This window comes from Opisthocomus hoazin, chromosome Z (genome assembly GCF_030867145.1).
Source record: "Opisthocomus hoazin isolate bOpiHoa1 chromosome Z, bOpiHoa1.hap1, whole genome shotgun sequence".
Taxonomy (NCBI): domain Eukaryota; kingdom Metazoa; phylum Chordata; class Aves; order Opisthocomiformes; family Opisthocomidae; genus Opisthocomus; species Opisthocomus hoazin.
In genome coordinates this window covers 29,597,602-29,625,594 of record NC_134454.1, presented here as the reverse complement: position 1 = coordinate 29,625,594, position 27,993 = coordinate 29,597,602, and the positions used below count along the sequence as shown (strand labels likewise).

The following is a 27,993-nucleotide window of genomic DNA, read 5'->3' as shown; positions in this document are numbered from 1 at the left end:
GTACTGTCATAAAATTTACTCATGGATTTGTAACCTCAAAAACAGTAATTTATTGGAAGTCACAGATGAACTACAAGTATTAACCGATGAAGTGCAAATGTTAGCAAACCCTTAGACAGGGTGTAATTTATATATCCTAGGTGTGCAAGAACATGGACAGCCAGGTCAGAGCGCTGGGTATGCTGCTTACTAGCATCACTTCTCTGCAAATTCGACAGGGTAGTATTTACTGATTTAAAACTGCCTGGATGCCATTACGTGCAATATAACATTGAAATAGTGCAATAGTCTCGTGAGCTACAGTTCTGCTGGGCCAGGTTCTACCTCCATTTATATAAAATTCATTAATGCAATTGAGAGCAGAACCTACCCTTTAATCTTTCTAAAATTAAAAACTGAATTTAGAGCCAAAGTAACGAACCTGTGGAAAAATAATCAACACACACGCAGGAATTCAAACCAGTAGTGCTCGACAATCTTTAGAGGTCTCTTCAGAAATCCGTTTTTAACTTCAGTACTTGCTGCCTTTCATCTCCAAGAATTTTCTACATTCCAAAGCAGTGCCTTCAATGGATTTTGATGAGCCAGTAAGATTTGCAGCTAAGTATGGCATAACAGCTGATGTCACTTGATTGAAGTAACACACCTGTTTAAACAAAAATAAATGAAACAAAAAAGCCTATGGTTTGCAACGGTTAGCCATTTTTTGCAGAGCCCAGATGAGTATCAGCATTCTAATGGATGCAAACAGGAACATGCGGTGCTTCTGAAACTGAAGGCAATAAACGGCAAAATGAGCACACCTTTTTCACAGTGCTTTAGTGATCTGAGTGTCCTCACTACTGCCAGGTCATCAAGCATGCAGGTAAATCTACACAGCAGTGCAGGAAGAAACATCATGAGTAACCTGTTAAATATGTGCCCTTTATGGACAAAGCTGTTGCCTGAAAAGAGAATCCCAGCCGCTGAGGGTTGCTGAATGTTTTCAGAAATACATTTTCTTAAATGAAAAAGTTATAGCTTTCACATGGAAAAGAACAAAAGAGGAACACTGTCATTTGTACAGAGATGGGATTCAGACTGCATAATTTCTGACATATGAAAGTTAAAGTTAAGCGTTTAATCTGAACTAACTCCTTGGACTTCCTCTGCAGTCAGTGAAAAAGAGACAGACACCACCAGAGGTCAGTTTAACGCACACCTGCTAAAACAGAAGTGTGTTTTAGGATTGAGTGAACGACTCTGGAGGTGCCTGGCCATCTCCCGTGCTCAGTTTAGATTTCTTTCTAACATTCAGATTGGCCACAGCTGGGCAAGAGAGATTCCACTTTGTGGAATAAAGAATGTCTTAATAACCACACCGAACGCTAGGGAAACGGACTCCTTTTACTGTTACTATTCCAGACTGTCAGCTCAAATGAGATCATAGGCACATGTAAAGCTACAGGAAAGGAGACGTGGCTGAGGTCTGCAGAGCTACTCACCGTGCAGGAGCTGTTGCTGTCGCTGTAGATCTGGAATCCGGCACAAAGGATTTCACCTCTGCAGTACTCTGGAGAAGGTGGCGCAGAACTGAGGGTAACTGACTTCACAGCCACCATGTAGGGTTCACTGCAGGGCAAGGGTAAGAATCAAATGTTTCGTCAACAAGACGTGAGAAGAAGATACACATAAATGACTACAGAGTGTGCACAGCTGTGCCAAAGATGTCATTCTCATATGCAGGCAAACAAGGTCCTGTATGTTTACAGATAGGTGTTAAAAGATTTAGCTCTCTTGGCTCTTGTTAAGGCTTTATCACAGACTCCAATCAAGGAGACTTTTGTGGAAAGTCACAGAACAACTGCCCACATACAACACCTCCTTTTTTAAATTTATCCTGCTCTCCACAATCCATGCTCACAGAATCAGGGTCTAGGAGCAACTCTTACTATGAGGATTTGCAGTGTGGCCTCAGCAAAGGTAGACAGGATTCAGTTCCCAGATGTGGGGGCAAAAAAGCAAGTGCAGTACAGAATACTGCCTTTTAGAAGCAACATTCTGTTAACATGAAGAATTACTGAGTAAAAGAAATTGAGAATAAAGATTGATAAGATACACCAAATGGTCCCATTTATCCATGTTTTATTATGCAAGAACAAAAGGAAATTAATGAAAAAAAAATCAATATATGTTAAACTGTTGAGGGACTTTTTAAACCAAATTCAGCAGCAAAATTTACAATGAATGTGTCACACTGAGGTTTCAAGAAAGGCCAAGCACTTCCTTGCATAAGCAAATCTCCAGAATTATATTAAATGGAATTACAAAGCCACTTAAACAACCAGACAAACTCCCAGTTATGTGCTTAACCGTTCTTTTTCCAAATTGCCTGTTTGGAGTTGTGGCCTGTTTCCCCTCATGACAGACCACTCCTGAGGAGTCACTATCAAAGAAGCAATACCGGACTATGCTACACATATGTGATGCTCTGAATTTACTTCATTGCACCCTGATTTTGCAAAACAAATCTGTTTGTGCAAACTCAGGCATCAACATAATGTATTTTAAATCATCTATGAATCTAATTTCTTGAAAAATAAAATATCATCTTTGTCACCTAACGACAAGCCCAGATAAAGGTCAACAGTAATCAAAACCATGGCTCCAGTGTGCTCACAGCTAAACGTGAAATTGCATACTCACCTTGGCTTACAGGGTTGCCTGTGAGACACGAGGACCACAAAGTCCCTGGGTTTACAGCCAGTCATGGGTGGACATGTAACGTAATATATTTTCTCATCTTCGTTCACAGACTGTAGGACTTCACAAGTTCTGCAAACACATTGAACACATGCATGCAGACCCTGATGTATGCAACGGCATCTCTTACGAAGAACACAGTACAAACATATATATTCTATATTCTATCTAATTAATGTTAATTAAGCCTACGGTTTTCATGTTCAGGGAGCAAGGAAGAAAGAGGAACACAGAGTGAAAAACTGAGGTTTTCTGCAACATCTCATCTGACACCACCTCTCTGTTCCACAAAATTGTTAAAAAGTCCTGCAAGGTGCTGGAGCAATGTCCTAAAAACATATCTTTTGCATGCTGTCGATTCCTGTTTGGAATGACATTAGCTTGCATGCCATAATACGTGCTGAATGACCAAACATTGTCCATCAAACACACCACAGGAAAGACAGTTGGGAAACATCTGTAAAATTTTATTCAAAGTTGTATTCTACTCCATTCAGACAGGGCCACCTGGGTAGGACACACTCTTTCACTGTCTTGGAAGTACAGATCACTATCTCTGCGTTTTCACTGCAAAAAAAAGTTCAGAATTTTCCTTTATGCTGGCAGTAACTGATTAATTTAATTTAAGCTTCAACTGCCTCAGCAATAAGCACTTCTAAGTTGGTATTCCATTTTGACCAGTTAATCAGGCTTCATGGTAGTCATAAGAAATCTGAGATTTTGGCTGTAGGTATGGAAAATCAACACAATATTTCTTCAGATTTCATTTGTTGCAAGCCATAAATTCAGCAAAGACTGTAGATTTTAAAATATCCCCAAGCTTCCACTTTCACCCTCTGATAAAAATATTTCAGGATGGAATGACTGACTGAAAAAGCTTCTCCTTTAAGAGAATATTCATCAAATTAAATTAGTATCATATCAATTCAATTGTCTGTAGTCATTGTTCTACACCATACAAGGTAAATTAAAAAACCCCACCTTTTACAGCAATTCTGAAACCCATTCCAATTCAGATACACTTTATATTATTTTTCTTAAAATATGAATTTTGAAGAACTGTATTTCTTATTTCTCACTTTGACTGTGTGATGAAGCTGAGCACCAGTGTCCCAAACAACATAAACATGAAGGAGTCCACAGCTTTGCCTTACTTCTTACAGAACGCATGCACAATATATCTACCTCAAGTTACAGGCAGTCTACTCAGGTTAACCCTTTTAAAACACATATGTCTAGGCATGGGCACTTTGCAACGGGTTCATTTTAGAAAAGGGTAACCTCTGTCCCAGCTCTCTCTTTTGACAGTCCAGGGCAACCATATTTTTAAATCTGACTTAGGAGAAATTAAATTTTATTCTTCAGGTAAAAAACTCAATCCATACTTTGATTAATAAATCCTTAATGTCAACTTCTTACAGCAATTTCTTCTAAATCAGGTAGTAAATTGTCAATGTCTCAAAAATACTTGTATCAGAAAAGGTTAGTTGTCAGTGGATTTGAACAGTCTTAAATAAAAGTAAGTTCTTACAAGAAATGTTTGTCCCATTGTTGGCGGACTGTAAAGTCAGACAAAAGTGAGAAAGCTAGATGTGATGGTATCTTCACTTGCATTTCAACTTTGAGTGACAACACATCACCCTCCTCATGAGTCCATATTTTTATCTGAAAAAAGTGAGTAACATATTAAAAACAAAGAATGATTGCTAGAAATATTTTAACACTTATAAATGTTACACATTCAGGACTTTAGCAGATTTTCTCAGCAGTACATACGGAATGGCAGATGAGCATTCAAGATAAGTTTCACATTAAAATACAGCACAATGTAAAGTCAAATACACCGACAGCATAGTGACATCCCACAGTTTTAATTACATCTGGTTAGGAACAGCTGAATTAGCTTGCAACTGGAAATGAATGAGCTACAGGCCAGTATGACCTCTTTCTCACACTATGTATGTTGTATACAGTCTCTAAATACCTTTCACACTGCAGGTGCATGGGAAAAAAAAAGAGTTATTGGACCATGTAGATGTTACCGCTACCAGAAACAAGCAGATACACTTAGGAATGAAGGTAAAAACCTTTTCTCAACCTTGCTATAGAAAGTGTCCTCATAGAGACCTCAGTTCACTGACTGCAAAAGCTAACGGGGCACCCTGAGCACCTCATGGAATTCTTTTTATGAATTTGGCATCAGTGATGGGTGACAGGAGATCAGACTTTTTAAATCTGGGTAGATACTGGTCCAGAATTCTACTGTTCTTTAAGCCAGGCTGAGTTACAGAAACACGGCATAAATATGGGAAAGCAAAGGAACAAAACACATGATTTTTAGGAAGCAATGGAAGAAACGTTATTAAGTTAGATTTGTCTGAAGTGGTAGATGGATACTTAAAGCTTTCCAGGAATTGAAGAGTTAAGAGAAGGATCCGTTGGATGCGGCACTGGTGAGCAGGAGCAAGCTGGAGTGAGGCCACACTAGATGAAATGAGCATCCCTGCAGTACAGTGAGGCAACACAGACTTCAGCTAAACAAGACAAACCAAGCAACTGCGCTCCCTGCCACCAGGATTTTGGAACATATCCAGCAGTCCTGCGCACTGCAGCTTTGGGGAGCTTACCTAGAGACATCCAAAGGGGAAGGGATTTTTACAAAAGCACTTTCTGAGCTTTAAGAGGGATGAGTTTGCACGATATATGGACTACCTCCTTGATCCACCTCTCCAACCTATGCAGTCCAGTAGCCCGCCTTTAATTTGTAACTAGTAGAGTTCAACTACTTCAGCTCCCCCTGTCCATGCAAATCAGACACACATTGGCCTACGCCCCCTTCCCCTAAAATAACTCAACATTTCTCTTTCCAAAACATCTCTTTTTTTTTATTTTCTCCCTTATTCTTTACTCTGAAGCAGAGCAGCTGGACTTAACAATATACTGAAAAATTATTTCAAAACATAGTTTTGCCTCTCTTGTCCCACATTTGCAGTATCTTGTCCTGACTATTTTGAGTCTATTTCTAATCCCAGGCATACATCCTTCCAGCAGAAAAAAAAAAAAATAGTAGCGTGCTGCCCTGGATCCCTGCTGCTTATTTAAGGAATATCTAACGACTGACAATGCCAGATTATGCAGAAATGTCCTGAACAATGGGAATGGATGGCTACTCTACATCCACTGACAGCATCAGCGTGATTTCCATCCTACATCCTGCCTGAGCCAGATTCTGCAGGATTTCAGGTACCTACTTCTACTAGATGAAAGAACAGCTAGAAAAAGCTACTCAAGATTTTCTGCCAGATAAGGCCTAAGTGTCTTAGACCTTACTATCAGGACTCCCCCAAAAGGGAAGAAAGTTCCAGACTCCAGTAATCCTGGAAAGTATCTGGTGGCTTGCCAGGAGAGAGAAGTAACATTATGCTGTTGAAGATGTCACCCACAATGTGCAGGGGTTTGTGCTTTTATATGAAGTAATTTCTTCACAACATTCAGTGCTGGTTCTATTACAGGTTTCAAGCATTTTGGGTTAAGCAAGAAACTGAGATTGTGGCAGTCCCTGTGGATGCAGAAAAAAAAGTTCTACATGGATAATGCAGTCCCAGCAGAGGCTTGAAAATAACGCTCGATGTTTCAGTCTGATTGTTCAAGCTTACTTTTTCCAGCATGAGAGGTCTCTGTCATTTAATTGGCACAACAGTGTTTATGGAAAGTTATTAACCACGGGAACGACCGACACACGGAACTGGCAGATTTCCTGTCACTGGAATTCCTTATGATTTATATATGCTTTTAGTCAAGTAGCATATTGACTAGATGCAAGAATCAGGAAGTGAAGTGACATGCAGGGGGGTTAGACCAGAAGACTCTAACAGGTCTTTTCTTGTCCCAAAACATCTCTGAATCTACACGATCTTAAAGCAGTGTGCCAGTCACTATCCATATTTCAGAAATCAAACCGTAACAGATATTTCTCAATAGTTTGGAAAACGTGCACTGTGACTAGGTTAAAACTGAGTTTTCCCAGCTAAATTATCTTGCTACTGGGTTTCTTAACAGCATCGTCATATCTTAAATCCAGTTTACATAACACAAGAGTCCTTACTGATTTTGGGATTATAACACCAATCGATGAACAGAGAGGTAATTGCCTTTCAGGCTTTTCTAATTTTTTAATAGAAAAAGGGCAGAAAGAAAGATATCCAAAAGGAAAAATGTGCATAGAAAAAGAGTCGAGTGGCCTTCCAAGGAGACAAGAGACTGAAAAATATGGAATATAAATTCCTGCAACCTGTTGACTGGCCGTGCCCACTTGGAACTATCACAAGATAATGCCTGCTACTTAGAAACATCTCCCATGCTGCAAAGCTGGCAAAGGCGGTGTATTACAGACTGCCGCGTATGTTTTTCTTGTCATAGTGACATGAGAAGCCCTACAGACTGTCAATAGCACTATTTAAAAAAAGATATCCAAGTTTGGTGTTTCGCTGGAAAGAAATTATTTGGCAAAATCACAGAAGCACATCAGCTGTGGCAAGAAAAAGGCTTCACAGAAATGAGATACGGGTTTGCTTGTGTTTTTACACTCTCCTGTGTGTTGCTCAACACGCCCAACTGATCAGTTGCTGGAAAGCCTGCCTTTCTGTGATCCCGAGTCCTGTGTTCACCAGTCGTTCAGACCGTCTTAGAACTTCTCCACAGCACTTTTAGGTTGCACAGCCCTCTGGACAATCAGAGGCTGCTCTGCAACATTTCAGGAAAACTCTGGGAATTTTGGTTTTGAACCCTAGCCACAGTAAAAACAAACACTGCCAAGGCAATTTACTTATTTGCAAATATAAACTGTTCCTTTTCTCCACCCACCTCTTATGGTGAAACATAACTAAAGTGGCTGTGTAGCTATTCCACAATTACACACTTACATCATCCAGTGTACTGGTTATTTCCCATCCCGATTTTGCTGCTAGGTGTGTCAGTGCAGCTATATTGCTGTAACTCACATATGCCTGAAACACAAGACACGTTTCTGAAAATTAAGGGGGAAAGCTACATTTCACTAAACATTCCAGAAATTACATGTTCTTTTTCTATCATTACCCCTCAATTGCAAACAAATGTGTATTTTCCCGTAAGTGTTTTCCTTCCAGAAAACACAGTCCAGTAGTTTCTGAATTAAATACTTTCAATAGCTAGATTATGTGCTCACATGGCTGTTGGCAAAACAACCCTAATTAAACAACAACAAAATACTACTTTCGACTTCTCCAATTATAAAGCAGTGCAGGAAAACTGTGACCACCAGAGAGATAATACAGGTAACCTCTCAGACCACTAAATTAATGGTTTTGTCCATCTTCCTTCAAAGTAATTAAAATCTGCTAGAAAATTAACCTCTTCATTGCTGTCAAGCTGTAGTCTATCTTGGCAATTGCTTTACACAGCGGGCTCAGAGCACAGAAAGTGCAAATATATCCATTATTTATGGCTGGCTACAGTGGATGGAGTTCTCATTTAACCACTGTATAAAGAGATTACAGCTTTAGAGTCTTTAATGACAAGTTTTAATTTAATACTAAATAAATCTTAAGTAAGCCATTTTTATAATTGTGTGCATATTTATTTTTTTGCAGAAAAGAAATGCTGCTTCAAACAGTGGAGATGCCACTGTTAACAGCAAATCACTTTCTGCATTATAATTCTCAATCATTGATTTTTTCATGTAATGGAAAAAGACCCAGTAAAATTTCTGGGTGCCACTGAGATCTTAAATGCAATGAAAATTTAACCACAAAAATTCGATACTGAAACAACATTTAGGGTGTCTATAAATCCATGCAAATTCAGTTTCAGCACCATTCATTTCATGACACAGGAACATTCTATGGTATAGCATGTCCAATCCAGAAACACACACCACTTGAGGTAGAGCATCTAGGAATTAATATGTTTTCACCTCTCTTACCCACAGAAACAAAGTTTACGCTATTAGATTGTCCATCTGTCTGTTAGTATTGCCGTGTCTCTCCCCCCCACTTGTAGTTTTTACTAAATGATCTCTGCACAGCAATTTTTGAGAAAGTCAGTGGCTGGATAAAGGGAAAAAACCCCCAAACTAACTCCTTTGCAAGGGAATTCAGCTTTTTAAAAGCTGGAGACACTGGGTATAAATTTGCAGAAGACTTTACAGCTCAGCTGCTTAAGGGACCACTTGTTAAAAGAGTGTATCTTAAAGACATTTTTTATGTTTTGTATGAAACTTATTCTTTAATCAGTAATGAAGCATCTAATCTCTTTTTCCAGACAAAAAAAAATGTTCATCTTATTACACATTTATCCATTCTTCCATGACTATCATAATGTCTAAGTACAGAAGGTCCACTTTGGAAATTGATACGGCCTGTACAACTGTTTTATACACTCAAAAAGTGTACAACTACACCATTTTATGCAAGTAGACAACAGGACATGATCCACAGATTACCTGATTGCTTCTCTCCCAGGGATCAGAAGGTTTGTCTTCTTTAGTAGACAGCATGAATTTTCTAAGACAAAATTCAAAAGGAAAGTAATAGCATGAATTTGTTCTTTACACTTTCTTCTACATATGCTAGAAACAATCAATCACTTCCATAGGCTTAAGTGTCTTCTAAACACTTTACAGGTATTTTATCAATTTCCAGTTGCAAGACAGGTTTGCAATAACTTCTTTTTCTTCCCAAGAAGGATGGGGAAACAAAATAACCTATAGACCAAAGTATTTCTGAGACAAGTAGCCTCTAATAATATCACTGCAACTCAGGCAAAATTATTTGGAAAGCTAAGCAACGTAACAGTTATGTTTCAAGAGACTTTGACTACTTAACAAATCATCACTTTTTTAGAGCACACATTAAAAAATTAAGTTTTCAAAATCAAGTTTTCCTTGTAACCTAACTATACCTGGCTAGTCGAATTCTCCTTCGGGCAACAGCTCCATGGTATCGTCTTACAGCATCCTTTATAAAAAGTAAACCAGACAGTAACACATCTGATTATTTTAGGACACAATCTAAAAAAAAGACAACTAAAAATTATTTCTTACAGATGGACAAATGCCAGGGATGTATTACAAATAAACAAAGAACCATACTCTGTAAGTTCGCCTTTCCCCAGATTAAGCTGAGTCAGTGGTCTACTTTTGACTTGACAATATATTCCCTTGAATTTGCAAAAACGATCAAATTAAAAGTTGTAGCACAGTTGCATAGTTCTAGCACTTTTTGGTCCTAAACCAATGGTAGCTGGGCAGCGCACCACACACATTCAACTCTAAGTGTGCCGCCTACCAGATAAACTATTAATCCAATTCATCATCATCTGATGTTCAAAGCACGCAGGAAGCATGGAAGAATTCCTGCTTTAGTGCACATGGATCAGGGGACACAGAGCAAGCACTGTGCAAACAGATGTGGTCTGCCCTCCATGGCTGTAGGTCTTTCCCTTCCCTTATTAGCCAGGGTGGATTTTTTTTGAAGCATAGAAGTGACTCAAGAGCATACACCATACCAAACTGCATTAAAGGTCAATAGGACTTGTTAGCTTGAAAGATACACCACTATGGAAAAGCTTCTTTTCCTCAGCTTTTACAAGCTGACATGTGGCTTCTGGAATAAGAAGAATCTCCAGATTAGTGTATCTCAGGCTTCTTTGAGCCAAGGACTACATAGATTTTTTTGAAGACGTCTCTTGCCTGTTTTGTAGAGCATTGCCATACTCGCGGTCACTTTCAGTCTAATGACCACTGAAAGTTTAAATTACCTTGAGCACGTACTAATTTTCCTGGATTTGTTTACTTTGCTCTAAAAGAATGGGTGTACATGCTCTTATCTTGACACTTGGCTTGTGGATGACCCTCTAGGCAGGTCTTTCAAGGAAGCACTGTTTTTCTGACAGAAGCTAAGCTGTTATGGCTTTTTTTTCCCTTCCCCCTTTTTTTTTTAAGAGGAAGAGTCAGTTTTTCCTCTTGGAACAGCCTGTAATGGGCTGTAGTGAACCTTACTTCCTCAGCTGGTACACAGGACACCTTGAATTATTTGTCTAGTTGCCATCCTATAAAATTCACTAACGTTAAATAATCGTTTCATTTCTGTCTCTGCTGGTTCTCTAAAAATCTCGTAATTGGAGCAGTAATGATAATGACAGGTGACAACAGCAAATAATTCACCAGTAGTATTCAAACTGCTTTGAGTTCTTCATGAACCACTTTCAGTGAAACACATGCTGAGATCTCCACGTCAAAGGAACTGCAAAGCCCACCCATGTCATGGGATTTGATTCCTAGAGACTTCTTTATTAACTCTTTCTCATCTCCAGTAAGGCTTTATAGAAATAACTTCATTCACTGAACACTTAGGAGTTCCATCTACAGTTAGTGGAGACTGCACAAGACAGATACAGACAGGTGTAAAAATCTGTAAAAAGCCGATTTTTCTTCTCTGTCCATCAAGTAACTATAGAATTTCTACTGGTAACTACCATCCACTACACCTCTCAGTTTTGGATGACTGAAGTGAGCAATGACAAATCTCTCACTCAAATGCAAACATTTCATTTAGAGGTTTTCACTTCTGCAAGAAGATCCATTTCAGTGCTCTGTTTAGTCCTTGCTTTCCCATCAAGGTTATAGTGGCTGGCTGTGTGACATGCAGTGTGCTGGGCTGGACCACATAATCTCATATATGCATTCATCGTACTCCTGAGGATGAGAGCTGACCTTTGTAGTAGGTTTGATTCTGGGGAAGGTAAGCAGCTCTCCTTTGTCATTTACAGCGTTAAAAATGAGAAATGCGCTGTTAATATGCCGTGCTTGGTCCTTGATCCATTCTTCACAGTTATAAGCCTCAACACGAACACCAACCTCCACACTGAAACAGAAGTTTAAATTAATTATTGAACTACAAGTGATTCAGAAGCAGTCCTGAGACATACAAAAAAGGCTTCTGTACACCCTCCTGTGTGCAGGAAGCCTGACTCAAATACCTTCTGCAGCACACAAAATAAATTACTCAGTCTGGACAGACACATTTCAGAAATATAATAGAAGGTGGCACTAGCTAAACAGCATTAATAAAGGGAGTGAAAATTGAGTGAAGTAGCAAAGTATGAACACCAGTAAGCATACTGTGACAACAGACAGCAAAAGTGAACAGGATGAGATTGATTTGACATTTAGCAGAAGCGTAGTATGAAGGTAATTCATGCCCCGCTAGCACTCTGTGGAAACCATATACACCTACAAAGAAAACAGCCACAGAACAGCAGTGCCAGAATAACATTTGTCCTGTGTATAGAATTTGGAGGAGGAATTACTTTAGCTTCTGCCTTCTTGTGGCTCATCTTGCTACACCTCTTGCAATTTCTGAACGTGTCCTCATGCTGAACAGGGTTCCACGTAAGTTGTGTCACATCCCTGGCATAATCCTGTTGGCCCAAAGCACCGTTTCTGTAGAGGGGGAAATAGCCTAGCAGGGAGGTGCTATCCCTTTGCCAAAGGCCAGAGGAGAGTAATTCTCTGCGAGCCAAACGCAACAGTAGCCCTAAAACCGCAGAGGAGATAGCACATGCATAGGAAAGAGAGAGTACCCATTAGCAAGCAGGATCTGTGCCAGATTGGTAAACAGCCACACCACTACATTCCAGGAGTAGGCATTTAGTGTGCCAAAATCTGTATTTCACGCTTACAGTGACCATGTACTCAGCTAAAGGTTGTCACCTTTCAGCGTGGGCTGTAGCCATTTATTCCAAACTGCAACTGGCAAAGCCTCACCTCTGCATACACCCAAACCAACACTGGGAAGAAATAAACAAAATGAAGCATGAGTTTTGCCAGTAACCAGCAATAAACAGAACGCAGTTCTGTCAACAGATGCCAAGACAGGAAGATCCTGGCAGCAAGCTGGAGTCTTCTGAAGAATGAAAGCTGTGGGATCAACTCATCCCTTGAAAATCCCTGAATTTCAGAGTTATTTTTATGGTCTGAGATTGCAGGATTGGGATTTGGTTACAAATAATCTTTAAATCGAGAGTGATATCCTGAGAATAAATTTTTCAAAAACTTGCACTGAGAAAAGTAAAAAAAAAGCACATATAGACAGACAGTTAAAGACATAGATCTATCTCTCAAAGCTCCAGCTGAAAAATAATTCATTCAATAATGCAAATCCTACTGATGGCTGCAACCTGAAACACACAGTTAGGCTGGTGCTGGAGAAGTCAAGGAAGACAAGTAGACGACGAGCTTTACCTATTCTGAAATGTATTGTTCACAATTGCATTGAAGACAAGGCGGTCGCCCACGACGGAAGGTCCCCAGAATTTAAACATATTGACTGATTTCAAGATGGGGTATGAATGGCATAGGCGGCTGAAAAAGAAAGCAAGAGAGACAGAGCAAAAACATACAGTCATGCTAAAAAACCTCCTTTGTTAGGTTAGAAGTGCGTAGTGATTAGAGCAACAAGGTCTGCATAGCCTAGAAGATCACTATATTACACTAATTTATTCCATAACTCACTGTCTTAATATCATAGAATGCTTTGTGTTCGAAGTGACCTTTAAAGGCCATCTAGCCCAACCCCCCTGCAGTAAGCAGGGACATCCTTAACCAGAGCAGGTTGCTCAGAGCCCTGTCCAACCTGGCCTTGAATGTTTCCAGGGATGGGGCCTCCACCACCTCCCTGGGGAACCTGTGCCAGTGTTTCACCACCCTCATCGTAAAAAATTTCTTACTTACACCTAGTCTAAATCCACCCTCCCTTAGCTTAAAACTATGACTCCTTGTCCTGTCACAACAGGCCCTGCTAAAAGAAGTTTCCTTGTTGGCTCTTACTACCTCAGAAGCTCTCAGCTCTTCTCCACAACACTGTGCCTTAGTGTCCCCAGCACACCTCTGGGCAACAGGCTGAGGGTCCATACTAGCACTGCGTCCCTCTAACTATTGTGTGTCATCCCACAGCTTGTCACAGGCAAGCTTGGTATGTTCCCCCTCCCCCTTCACATCTAGCTTAAAGCCCTGCCAATGAGCCCCACAAGCTCCTGAGCAAAGACTCTCTTTCCCCTTTGAGAAAGGTGGCTCCCATTTGACACCAGCAAGCCAGGTGCCATGTAGGCCATCCCATTGTGAAAAACCCCGAAACTGTGATGGTGACACCATCCACAGAATTTTTCTTCCACCACAGTCTTTTCTTACTTCAGACCTGATCCCATACTGTGTTGAATTACATGTAGTCAGGTTCAGTTGGGTTGCCCTACTGGACCTCTTTGAACTGCTTGTGAAATAGGCTGTAGCCAATTTGGTAAAACTCAGCTGGTCTAGTATGGATGATCACAGAATCAAAGAATGGTAGAGGTGGAAGGGACCTCTGTGGGTCATCTAGTCCAAACCCCCTGCCGAAGCAGGGTCACCTACAGCAGGCTGCACAGGACCACGTCCAGGCGGGTCTTGAATATCTCCAGAGAAGGAGACTCCACAACCTCCCTGGGCAGCCTGTTCCAGTGCTCCGTCACCCTCAGAGGGAAGAAGTTCTTCCTCATGTTCAGACGGAACTTCCTGTGCCTCAGTTTGTGCCCATTGCCCCTTCTCCTGTCGCTGGGCACTACTGAAAAGAGCTTGGCCCCATCCTCCTGACACCCACCCTTCAGATATTTGTAAGTATATATTAGGTCCCCTCGCGGCCTTCTCCTCTTCAGGCTGAACAAGCCCAGCTCCTTCAGTTTTCCTCGTAGGAGAGATGCTCCAGTCCCCTCACCATCCTCGTAGCCCTCCGCTGGACTCTCTCCAGTAGGTCCTCATCTTTCTTGAAGTGGGGAGCCCAGAACTGGACACAGCACTCCAGATGAGGCCTCACCAGGGCAGTGTAGAGGGGAAGGAGAACCTCCCTCGACCTGCTGGCCACACTCCTCCTAATGCACCCCAGAATGCCATTGGCCGCCTTGGCAGCCAGGGCACACTGCTGGCTCATGGTTAACCTTTCATCCACCAGGACACCCAGGTCCCTCTCCACAGAGCGGCTCTCCAGCAGGTCCACCCCAAGCCTGTACTGGTGCATGGGATTGTTCCTCCCCAGGGGGGATTGTCTGTGCCAGGCGAGTACCCTTGCCATGAGCATGCTAGCAAAGCTGCTCTTTGGACTGGTACAGTGGACAAACAGAAACACACCTGATCAAACCCAGCTACACAGCTAAAGGAAAAGTTTTGCAATACTGTGTCTTTTACAATAGGGAACTCCAACAACTCATCGCTTCTCTGACCTTCACAGACGTTCCAGAAAAAAATCTGCAGTACAGATGCAGCTTAAGGGTTTGTGGAATTGGGATCTAGTTCACAAGCTCTCTGGAGTGGGCAAAAATTAGGTTTCTTCAGCAATTCTAAATGTAATCAAAGCCCCACTCTTTACTGGGATCTCTGTGCATCATTCAAATAGGAAGCAATATATAATAACGCCATTTATTTCTAGACTTTGAAGAAACACCCTCTGTCCTCATGCATGTGTGCAAAACTCCTCAGTAAGAATACCATATGTACATCCAAGAATAGATTTTTCATTGGTTTTGTACCTAGGTTAAAATCTAATAAAAAAAAATCATGACTATTTTTGGGATGTATTAAAGTATCTTGCTTAAAGCTGTTTAAGCTTCCATTTTTAAACTTGAAAATACTGCTTTGTAGCATTCCTAGCTTTTAACTCAGCTGCACTCTGCAAACTAATGTACCAGCACTGTTAAATGCACACAATTATCTGTAGCTAATTAGTTGACTGGTACATCTTTTTAATAGATTAATACATTCAACAGACTTTGTAATTTCATTAAGAATAATTTGCTCTTCTGATTTAAAATGCTAAATGGTGATCTTATTTTCTATGTTTACTATAAAGATGCAAACACAACATTATTGAAAATAAGAGACGAACAAAACAGAAATTTGGCCTACATATTCTTTTTTTCCCTGGAAAACTATGCCCTCAGTGCTTTTGCTGCAAGTGCAAGAAATAAGAAAGTACAGATCCTGTTCAAACTAATTTTACTAATATTCAAATGGCTTTACTGCTATCTGCAAGATTTTAATTTACTGTTCAGTCAAAAAAGTGGGGGCAGCAGTGAGAGGGGAGAATGAAGGTGAGGAACCTTTAACATGCCTGTAGAAATTTATGTCAAGCGTTAGCCCTCCTCTTCCGTTCCTCCATCAGAGTTTGTGGCCACAGCAACTCTTAACTGGCACCTTCAAAGGTCAGGTCTAGTTGTGAGTGGCCTCACAAAAGGTTTGTAGTGAGACTAGCTATTTCTCAAGCATAAACTACAAAATCTCCATTTTCAACAAGCCTCCGTCACCAGCTATTATTTCTGAAATTTTCAACATGGCAAATCATGTTTGACATTCATTAATTCAAAGAGAACTTTTTGAGTACTTGGTTTGCTGATGTTTTCCTTCTCTTTTTAAACCTAAATGTGACTCTCACTAGATGAAATTTATTAAATGAAAACAGGTAAATATTTTGGGCCATATTATAGCAAAAATCTGAAACAATCCCTTTGAAGCCATGAAATTACACACTGGAGTAAGGTCAGAGCATTCTAATGTTACTAAAACAAGCTATTTATCCAACCACTACAGAAAATCTGTTGTTATCACTATAACTACTGGCTACAATTCAAAACTATACGAATAATGAATGTGGAATTCATTCAAGTTAAAAAACAAAAACATATCTAACATCCCTGCAGTGAATTAGGTCACTTTGTATGCAAGGATTCAAACTGAAACTCGTGTTGCTTACAAAGAAGCTTTGTACAGCGTCCAAGAACAAGGAGGGAGAAAAACAACAGTTTGATTTCATGGGAAGAGAAATTAAATGATTGCATGTCTAAGCCATACTGACAAGCAATATTAGGCAGTGTCACAACAATACTTTGCACTTATTACCTGAACACGTCAGAGCATTTTAAGCTGCTAAAAATATTACAACTCATAGGTTGTGGGACTCAGAGACACTGAAAGGTTAAGTGACTTGCTGAAGGTTATGCATCCATTCTGTGCATGCACCAACAAAATAGAACCTATTTCTTTTGATTCTTCTTCTCTGACTTATTTATTCCAGCATAAGGATCAGCAGACTAACATTTAGAAGGCTGTTCATTTTTGGATATTAATTGGTACGGAGTCAGTGTCGTTTTTATCCTGACTTAACAACAAACTCTACTGTTAAAACACTGCACCAACCACAAGGAAGTTTCTATTCCTATGTTCAATGATGACTTTGTGCAAAGATTCTCAGGAGGATAACATAGTCTCTTTTGCCTTACGGTCTGCATGTGTAACAGAAGAAGAATATTTGACTCCCACATTGGTGTGGCGTGCTATGGGAACTGTACCACTTGAACAGTTCAAAGGCCTCCTGCAATCTGAAGAGGAAGAAAAGTCTCAAAGGTTTATGTCTGTATTTTTCACGAAATAAACCCCTGTGAAACCCTTAATATTAAAATCACATCTGTTTAGAACCATAGGCAAAGACTATGATGTGGAGAAGTACCTTGCTGAAATACTTGCCACCGTCTCCATCCAAGCCATGATCTGGCCACCAAAAGTGTTTCCATGATGGTTTGCATGAGGAGGCTGGACAAGCTCAGTACTCTGTACATGAGTAAAGTCAGTTGAAACTGCATCTTCCTCTTCAAAAGTATCTGATATACAGCAACAATATATTAATGTTATTAATTAATTACTTCAGCTAGGAACTCTGAGCGCCAAGAAGAAAATACCCCCAGTTACTGAAGTGTGCAGTCTGCTTCAGACACAATGAAAAGAAAAAAAAATAGACAAAGAAGACCTCTGTTCTTTGCAAGGGAAGCAAGAGGCTGAAGATTTGCTCTGTTCTTCCAAGAGACGTCAGAGGTGGGGGATAGTGCACCCTGCAGTCTATCCAGCACAGCAATCCTTCCCAGCCCTCACTAAGTCCTTTAAAGAAGCCGTGTCAGCAGCAGTTACTGTGAAACTTGGCTAGCTGTGAATGCAGGCAGCCAACAGCCTCAGCATGTACTTGTGATTATTCATGGTTGCCATGTATGACCTCTAACGGATGTTGTCAGAGCAGTTTATCACTTATTCAAATGTATTTCAGAGACTTTGACCACCACATATGATGGGCACCTGTGAAAATCTGTCTAATTAAGGCTAGAGTATGACATGATTATTTCATAACCTGTTACAAATGTTGTGATTACCAGAGACAATGTAGAACACACAAAAGAGAGAAATACAGATCCGAATCAGTAACTGCTTTCCATCCTCTGAGCATTTCTAATTCCATTTTCAAATGTTTCGCCATACATCTTCACACTAATCTTTGTTTCTTCAGTTATGTTTTGCAAGAACAGATTGAGGCATGAGATGATGTCATTTTAAAAGTGCCTATCTGTGCTAGAAGCTACTTCACCTGACTTGTACTTTTGACTTTTGCCATAATTAACTAACTTCACGATTATGTAAATGCGTTAACACATTTGACAAACATGCACTTTGGACCTACTGAAGTTGTTGCATAAGATCCACTCAGAAGACAAACTTCACTTTCTGGATCTGATTTATACCTATTTTTCTACCTGGTAGCCTTTACACACAGTATTTTCTCCTCTCTTTCTCCTATTTTGCTTTTTCTGTCTCCTTAAGGAGGTGAATTAGTGCTAACAATGATAAGACTGTTCGAGGAAGTTTCCAGGCAAGGCAATAGAAATCAAAATCATCAACCTCTGATTTGTCTTTCATGATATTAAACTGTCTTCTCTCTTATGAGACAGATACCATGAAGACAAATAACTTGTTTGCTTGTAGCTTGTAGCAAACAAGTCTCTTCATTTCTACACAGTCTTATTAAATTGTTGAGACTAGAATTTATATTTGCAACAGATTTCATCTTTCCTCAGTAAAACCACACAAGGTTTGTTGTTTATACATAGAGTTACGGCTCAGATTTTCCAAATATCAGCAGATTTCTAAACCATTGTGAATAATTCCTTTTGCAGGGGAACACAGCAACTTTTCAGCACAACTGTCTTTGAGAAAAGTTTTCTATCAGATATAAAGACAGACCTGTTTCTTGGCTCAATTTTTCTGATTTGGTCACAAGGACTTTAAATTTTTTTTTTTAACCCGTTTTGACCTCCTTATAATGAAGTTTCTTCTGCTTGTTGGGAATGATCTCATGGCATAAACATAGTTGTTGGTGCTTTCTTGCAAAGACACAGCCATAAGCCTGAGTGAATTTTATCCTTCTATCCACATTACAAGTAGTGTTATAAGACTTTATTACCATATTGCAAAGTTCTGTGTGAACTGTTAAACCTTACACATAGAACCTACATGAAGATCTGCATTTCACATCTATTGAATGCATGCTTGGCCTTCAATCCTGCATTTTTAAATCTGGGATTTATGAAAGATAAAGAAATACCACTGTATTAGAATAACTACCTTACACACCCTCACAAATCTGGCACATGCTTTTCTACATGACACCAGAATCTCAAGGAGCTCTACCCAGGTGTTTTGTCTGATTTTTTCCTCCCTTGCAGCTGCTCGTAATCCATTTGTTGCATCTTCTATGCTGACCACAGTAATCACCTTCCTTATTGCTCTCCTGCACTAGGTTCCGAAAGACCTGTTCATAGCCCAGTCGGATTCTTCTTCTCTCAGTAGCCAGGGTGTGCTCCAGGTGGTCTTCTGTAGACAGAAGCTTTACAGGTTCTAATTCAATCTAGCCAAATGGAAAAAAAAAAAAGGTTCCAAATGCCATAATCGTAACAAAGTGCACTTTGAACTTAAGATGGCATCAGCATTTCGTATAACCTTTTGCATACTGTCCAAGATGACAAGTTCTATTAATATAAAAAAGTGCAGAGTTAAAGTTCAAGAGATTATGCATCATCCTTTCAGAACCATTTGTTAAAACTCAGTGGCAAACTGCTTTTAGCTTTTAAATACAAACATCCCTGAGAGCACACACAGTTAAAGACAGTTCTCATTTAAAAAAGAAAAAAGGCAAAAAAAAGAAAACAGAAAAAAAGAAAAAAAAAAAGAAAAAAAGAAAATATTAATAAGCAAGTTTGAGTATTGAATTTTTGTACCCAAAAAATAATCCAGTTGCATTGACCAGTAGTGTAGTCTATGGGAAAGTGCACCCCAGAGCCCACTCCCCCTCACTACACAGCCTGCTCCCTCTTTCACAATTCACTCCATACTCACATAGCCTATTCCATCTATCTGAGGAAGTGGAGAAGAAACAACATTGGCGTGAAAACTAATTAACGTAATGGCAAAGAATTAATTTAGATTGGAAGCTAGCTTAAAAATACCATCTCTGTCTGAACAACCTCCTCAAAAGGGGGAGTGAAGGATAAAGAAACCCCACCCCTAACACCCTTGCAGGTTTCAAGATGTATGTAGACTAATTTCTGAAAAGGAGAGAGACCATGCAGACTCTTACGGATCTCCTTTCCAGTGTTTGCCTCTGTCAATATTGCAGCCCTTACCCAGGGCACCAGTTCCATTACTACCAATTGCCCCAAAGAAAGTGGAAACAATAAAAAAAGCCTAAAAATTTCAGAGCAGAGAAGTCAAAAAGAGAAATCTCTCCGTATAGTCTGGACTTCATGGTGTTTTCCTATTACTGATCAGAATAAACAGGTATGAACATTTTCCTGTGTTTCACAGCTAGAAAAGCTGGGTTGTTTCACAGACACTCAGTTCCAGTAACTTCAAGTACAGAAGAAAACAGAAATAATACCTTTGCAGCACCAACTGGTTTGGCAACATATGTTGCATATGCCCCACTCACAATTTTTTCAACATTAGTCAAAACATCCTGTACTGTAACCTTGATGCCAACCTACAAAGGAGGAGGTAGTGGAGGAGAGAGACAAAAAGGATATTTACGTCATTGTTAGTTGAGACAAAATGGTGCAGTGTTTATCAAATTAATCACATCCAGGCTCTTAAACCTAAAAGAAAAATGGTAAAAAACCCTGCTCTGCTATCACTGACACATCTCTGAACACCTAAGAACATCACAATATTCGCTGAGCTCTGAAAAACTTCTTAGCATGGTAACTGTGTACGTATGTTTAGCATCACTTGTAGGGTAAAATAAAAAACAGGAAAGACACTTAGGTTCAGTTTTATGGATATCTCTTTCCATTTACTTCTGTGCCACTGAGATCTGTATGAGCGAAAAAGCCTGCATAGATGTATAAAACACAATGAAACACTTGGACCTGAGACGCTGTATTCGATCCTGCAAGACAGGCCTGACATGCATCAAATTGGACTTGGGCACAATGCAGAGGAAAGTACCCTTAAGGCTCAATTCTGATTTCAAGTAAGCGATTGGGCAAAGCACTGCATGCTTGTTACAATATGAAGAGTAAGCACATGCACATGCTTGAGATAAGAATTTTTGTATCAGAAGTTTCAAAAAATGCTTAGAACTCCACCTATTCAGTGGATCCTAGCTCTGATCCAAAGACTGCTTAGAGGTCTACAGCTTTGGACTGGACCAAGACCACCTATCCCACCCTGTCCATTACACCTGCCCAAGATTTCAAGTCTTCAGGGTCCAACTTCTATTTTGACACGGATTATTTTACAGGAAAAATGCAATTATAGTTGTCATTGTGAAACCAGAGTTTCATTAGGCAGTGTTATTGTTCAGATATCTGCACAAAGCTCCTTCTGAAACAAGTAAGACTGGACCCACGTTGCCCTCCTCTATTCTTCACACCTCTCCTACTCTTTAAATATCATTAGGAATAAGAGTGATGATCTCTTACCTCCATGCTGGTTTTGAACGCTCTGTTCACCTTTGCTTTGATGGTAATAATTTGTCCAACCCTGTGAAGAAGAATAACATCTTATGGCATGTAACCAAGCTTAATAAGGGTTTGAACCTGCCTCTCTAGGTATTCCTACCAGTAGAGAAGAAAACCTCATTAACCAGTCTGTGTCTTCCATGCTGCACAGAAAATGCACTGAAAAAGGTTTAGCACTGTTACTCATCAGTCAGACTTCATTCATGTTCAGTAACAATTTTTGTCACTCAGAGAACTGCGTAAGCACAATACTAGCATTCCTTCTCCTTGCTGATGTCTGTACAACGTCAGGTGTGATCCATGCCCCAGATCCGCCAAGAAATTTTGGTCTCAATTCTGCTTCATGTGCATTCTATAGCGTACAGATACATGCACATGAGGAAATAATCCTGGGACAAAAAGTGCTCTTTAACATGCTGAATACCAAAACAGAACTGTATCTTTTTACCTACATAGCATCAAATTAAAATGAGAAAATAATTTCCTTCCTTCTGGAATTTTAAAGTACCTGTTATATGTTGATAACAAGAGTAACCCTTGTTTTCACGCTCCTAATATCCTAACACAAGGCAATGCTGAAAGGGTGAAAGAAGGCAGCTTCCCATAAAGTTGTTTTCTTGCGCAGACCAATAAAAGGACATGATGTGCATGGTAAGTCAGAACCACAACCAAAATAGCTGGGCATCAGGCCACTGCCTTCAGGAAACTTAGACTGACTTACAACTCCTAAAGATCAGTCTCAGAGCAGGCAACGTGCAGCTAGCTACATTCAAGACTGCAAAGTGTTTCAGACCACTTGAGTACCTATGAAACAGGCATTTATAGCTAAGGATTCAACACAGTTGTGACCCCAGTTTATAAAAAAAATATTCTTTACAATTTTTTTTGTAATTTAATGAATAACATTTTTAGATTTAAAGGCAAGGCTTTTCTTAAACTGCTTCTCAATGCCAGAACTTCAAACTAATTGTTACCAAACACTCGAACGGGGAACAGGAAACCTACTCCTTTACAGTACCAGACAGGAGCAACCAACTACACGGAAACTCTCTCTTTCAAGAACACATGTGGAAGCCCTTTGGTAGACAGAGGGGAAAAATGGTTAGATGAAAGAATTAAAACCATCTGCAGATACACAGCCCTCATTAGCTTTTGAAGAACGTGTTCAGAAGGAGTTTTTCCATCATCCGCTGCAAAGAAAAAGCACAATCATTAACGTAATAGTCCTAAACTGCACAGCTAAGGGAACCACCAGCTCACTTACAAAAAGCAGAATGTGTTCAGAACAGTAACACAATATTTCTGTTTAAGCTTGGAAAAGAAGTTAACATTACGGTCTCATAAAACGGCTTTAGAAAGCGTAGAGACAGAACTCAGTCAAGTACCCTGAAACACCTCTGAAAACTCTGTATCTGTCATAAAACTCCCAAGAGAGGTAAGGACAAGGACAAGGCAAAAAAGACAGAATGTATTCATTAGATAAACTCTGTGACTGAACATGACACACATTGATAGCGAGTGTGAGGCTTTCCTTAAAAGAGGGAGAGTTCAGAGACTCTACAGATGCCTGCAGAGGACGTCACAGTCCCTGTCAAGAACATCCTGATGTCAGACCATCCATGAGGCCCCAGCAGGGACTGCAGAGCTCTCTACCACAGGCTTTCCAGCAGGACACTGTTCTGTACAAAGATTGTCTATCCCACCTTTGTCAGTGACACCTCCCTGGTGGCCGCTCTTCCTCTGTGCGAAAACATTGTGTAAGAGGTTGAGAGAGGCAGGTCTGGGTCTGTCCGCCTTTGAGCAAACTTCAGGGTGGGAACAACAGAACAAAGCTGCACGTGGTCTGACTTGGCCTGAGACACCAGTCCCACCGTAAGGCGAGTTTGGACTTCACAGAGGCTAGATTTCTCAACTGACTGACATCTCCCCTGGTGCTCCAAGCAGCTGGTGCAGCTGGACTCATGTTTCATTACAGAAAAACATAGTCCTCTGGGGTCAGCGGCCACATCAGAAAATAAAGGTGTCAGAACTGAGATGGTCAGACAGTACGGATAGGGAAATGTCTTTTCATACACTTTTGCAAGCTGTTTCAAAACAAAATGTTTTCCATTGTATCATGTATTCTGACTTGGGACAAAACTGATTTATTTAAGCCAAGAGAACTCATCAGCTTGGGCTTTTAAATAGATACATGAGGGCAGAAGTGACAGAACACCACCCTTTCACTTGTAACCAGCAGAAAGCTTTTGAAATATACCAGAATGAACTGAGTATGATTCACATATGGAGCACTAACAAAATTTAAATAAATGTAATTTATAGACAAAGAAGAGGGATCTACTTGCTATCATGGCATAAAACTGAGTTTTGGAATACACAGATTTGTGGAAATCTCTGTTTCCATGTCAACTAAAAAGATATAAGCACAGCAGAGTTAATCCTTACAGAACATTTGGTAACCTGAGCTAGGTAAGTGAAACCTTACAGCAGGTAACTTACAAAACATCTTTTTAATTTACGAGACTGAGATACAAGAGCTCTTATATTTATGCAAGATGTTTGTATAATCAACGAGATCTGGCAAGATTTTCGAAATTATACACAGTAAGCTACAAACAGCATGTTAGGGATGACCTGAGGCTGAAAAATAATTACTGAAAACACTTCACAGTTACTAGGCTTATACTCGAAATTCATGTTAAAAATGAAACATTGGCACCACAAGTGGAAGGAGAACTAGAGACATATTTGGAAACAAATTTGGAAGGAAAAGTATTTTCATTATACTTCAGAAGCTCTGTTCTGCTCTCAGAAACAAGAGAGAAAATTGCTCTGAAGCTACTGAAGTCTGAAATACTATGCCTGAAAGAAAAACATTACCCTGACTTCGTTTGTAGAATTGTCTGGTTATAGTTTTCACAGACAGGATTTTTTTCCTGAGGCCAAAATTAAAAGCAAAACAATTACAGGCAGGACAAACACTTTAAAACTGATTTTGTAAAACAGACCAAGGCATTCTCTGGAGTTCTAAATTCAGTATGACCACGTTCACTTCTTTGTTACTGGCTCTAGTTCTCATCCTAATGCCACTAATCTAAAAATCTGCTGTTCAGAAGTGTGAGCAGACGCTTATTTTACACTGGTGTACTGCAAACAGTTTTAAATTGACATCAGCTGTACATCTGACAGCCAGTGTTGCTTGGTTCTCAGTCAGGACAACTGCACGTGCATTGGTCTGTGTAACCATGTCCATACCATCTAAGCACTCATTAATTTCCAGTTTGCAAGATGTAAAATCACACAAAAACTACAAAGTAATGGCTTTAAGTTTCTGTAAAGATATAGTTTAGGAATAAATGTGCCATTTCCTCTTGGAGTGTCATCTCCTTGGAAATCGTGAAAAATAGTTAAAACAAGAATTAAGTTCTGTATGATATTGTAGACAGAGTCAACATTCGGTGATCACAAATGCAAAACATTTCTGTTCTGTTACATGAACACATTTTTTTTAAAGAGCTGAAAGAAAGAGATGGTAAGAAATAAACTGAAAGAGCACTTGCAACAATAAAAAATTCATACGATAACTGTTCTAGATACGTATTCCTTACTTAACAGAGATAAGTCATGGCCTGCAGCATTCACTTTAACTAGAGCCAAAGATCACTGGGCCATCAGTTTCTCACCTGGCATTGAGGCTGCCAAGTCAAAGTAACTGCAGTTTATTTCTGACCGTGAAATTGATCTGTTTTCTAGGTGGGTCAGGCTATCACAGATAGAAAAGAGCAATTTTGAGGCTTAACCCTGTGACTCTGGGGAGTTCATTGGCCTACTATCTCGGATTTTACAATGCCTCAGTTTATCTCTGCTAAATAAGAATCTCTAGAATGAAAACATTTAACTGTTGTTAGCTGACTTTGTACCTGGCAGCCTCTTCAAAATGTATGTCATCCATAGACGCTGTCACACAAGACACACCAGCATGTTTCTCAGCTTCAAAAGAGACACATGGACACACAATTACCACATTGCATTTGCAGCAAGCTATTCACCTATATACTCGTACACCTATGGGTACACCTATGTACCCTATTTGTATTAATTATGAGTTAATCTGGAAAAGGTAAACATCATATTTTCTATTAATATTTAATAGCCCAATAGTTATCCTTTTACAGCAAGTTGTTGTGATGTATTATTTACTTGACCATAGCCCCTAGAGTCCCAGGTCAGAGGCTAAATCTCTACCACACTAGGAGCTGCACAGACAGAGAGAACTCATGCTCTAAAAAGTTTCCTGGGTGACAGGGGCAAAAGAGAGGACTAGCAGGAAACTTAGAAAATGGCATTGCCCAACAGGCAAGAGTTCTCACTCCCAAGCTGCCCAATGCTTTTAGTGAGCGTTGTAAGAAAAAGCTTGGAGGAATTAGAGAAACGATGGTGCACGAGCTGCATCAGTATCTGAGGAGTTCCCTTTGAAAACACAAGGGCAAAACACACAAAGGCACTGCTCAGAAATACAGCAAACTGTGATGAAAGGGAAGAGGTCTCTGGTGACTAAGAGGCTGGAGTTGCCACTGTGACAGGTAATGCAAGGTGATGAGTAAGATGGTGATAGTCATAAATAGCCTCAAAAGTGAGGAAACAGCCAGGCAGGTGGATCACATCTAAAGCAGCGGGGTATGAAATGAGGAAGGTGCAAAGCCCAGGCACCTGCAACTGCATCGGCTGGCACTAACGTGAGTGAAAGACGGTAAAGCCAAACAAATCCCTGTCTGGCATGTTGAGTTTGCGGTGAGACAAAAAGCAAAAGCAAGAAAAGGTGTTAAAAATCCTTTGTGTGCATTGGGATTAGCGCCGTGGGGTGAATGCCTGCTGCTGCCCTAAGCCTAACCAAGTAAAAGCAACTATGGAAGGTGGACTGAAATGGAGCTCTGGTGGCAGTTTTGCAGCTGACGAAGATCATCACAGCTTAACTGAAGTCCGGGGAGCAAGGAGGAACCGTTGGAGCAGCTGGGGCTCTGCCACTTCAGAGTGGGGACTCAAGTTTAGGAGTGGCTCAAATTAGCTTGGAGTCTCCCCACAAAGAGCACTGTTACAGGGTAAATCGCTGAAGGGCTGAAACCAAATGACTCCTTTGTGCTAAAATAAATCTCAAAAAAAGTGTGATCATACTGGAAAGTTGCTACATGCTAGGTAGTTTCTGGGTTATTGTGTGCGACAAGTTCTCCAGGATCCCAGCTCTTTCTATATAGGACAAGTGGCTTATGTAAAGCTGCGCCGCGCGCGGCACACACCTACGCAGTGAGCGCAGCACGGTCACCACATCGCACGGAGATGCCAACCAGACATGAGTTCCCCAAATACACCCGCTATTCTCCGCAAGGCTCATTATGGACTGCTAATGTATGCAGCTCTACTTGGAAACGGAGTTCACTGGCAGCAGAGATGGCAGAGCCCTGGGTTTTCTTAGTGCTTTAGAGGTGTCTTTCGCTTCCAGAAGTTCGCTGAGGAAGTTTTTGAAGCTGAGTTAAACCAGAGACACAGTGCTCTCACGCACTGGTTGGCTTTGTGGGTTTGTTTCCCCACCTACCCACGCACCAATATTCTTAGATTAGTATTTTTCATTCTTCTAGTATTTCTCTTTTTTCCCATTCTTTTTTCTGTTCTCTTTAACTCTCCTCACCCTCGCCAGCCCCACTGCCCCTCCTCGCTCTCCCGAGATTTGACACTCCAGCCCCACGAGCTCTCCCACTCGCTTGACGCCTGCTCCCACCCCGAACCCCCACATCTCACAGGCTCCCCCCGGCTCAAATCTTCCCTCCATCCGCCCTCCACCTCCCCAGGGGCAAGGTTTCCCCTTCTGGCCTGTCACCAGGGGACGACGGGGCCACCGGTTTTCCGAGAAGGAGGCGCTGTCCCCACACAGCCGAGGAGCTCAAGGCGCGTTTCTGAGGGGAGCAGGGGGGCAAATGGCGGCCCCCGGGGGCGCCTCTCCCCGCCGCCACACCGGTACCTGCGAGGCAGGAGGCGGCGTCCATCCACTTGAGCAGCTGCCCGGCGCTCAGCTGCCCGCGGTGGTCGGCGTGAGCCGGGAAGACGGCCTGGCACATGCAGACCTGGCCGCCCGCCGCCGCCACCCCTCGCCGCTCCATGGCGTCGCCACCGAGGCGGGGGGCAGCGGCGGCCGAGGACTGCCCGGGGCACGGAGCGGCAGCCTTAGCCCAGCTCGACCTCCGCGCTGCCTGCCGGGCTGGGGCGGGCCGGTCCCGCCCCGGCGCCCCGAGCTGAGGTGGAATCGCCTTCTGCGGGGCCGCGCCGCCGCGGGGCGGAGGAGGGGCGGCGGAGCTGTGGCCT

At 41.1% G+C, this 27,993-nt stretch overlaps 1 protein-coding gene across 1 annotated transcript; it reads right to left on the bottom strand.

The window, feature by feature from the left end:
- Positions 1-40: 40 nt before the first annotated feature.
- Positions 41-27,920, bottom strand: ACOT12 (acyl-CoA thioesterase 12). The gene is made up of 15 exons (XM_075411527.1): positions 27,653-27,920; positions 25,560-25,629; positions 21,601-21,661; positions 20,559-20,660; positions 19,397-19,529; positions 17,310-17,460; positions 13,025-13,144; positions 11,495-11,645; positions 9,682-9,737; positions 9,224-9,284; positions 7,665-7,748; positions 4,274-4,407; positions 2,686-2,814; positions 1,485-1,611; positions 41-646 (listed from the first exon to the last, which is right to left on the bottom strand). Exons 1-15 carry the CDS (start codon positions 27,789-27,791, stop codon positions 512-514), a joined length of 1,653 nt encoding a protein of 550 aa, XP_075267642.1. The 5' UTR covers positions 27,792-27,920; the 3' UTR covers positions 41-511.
- Between the last annotated feature and the right edge of the window lie 73 nt (positions 27,921-27,993).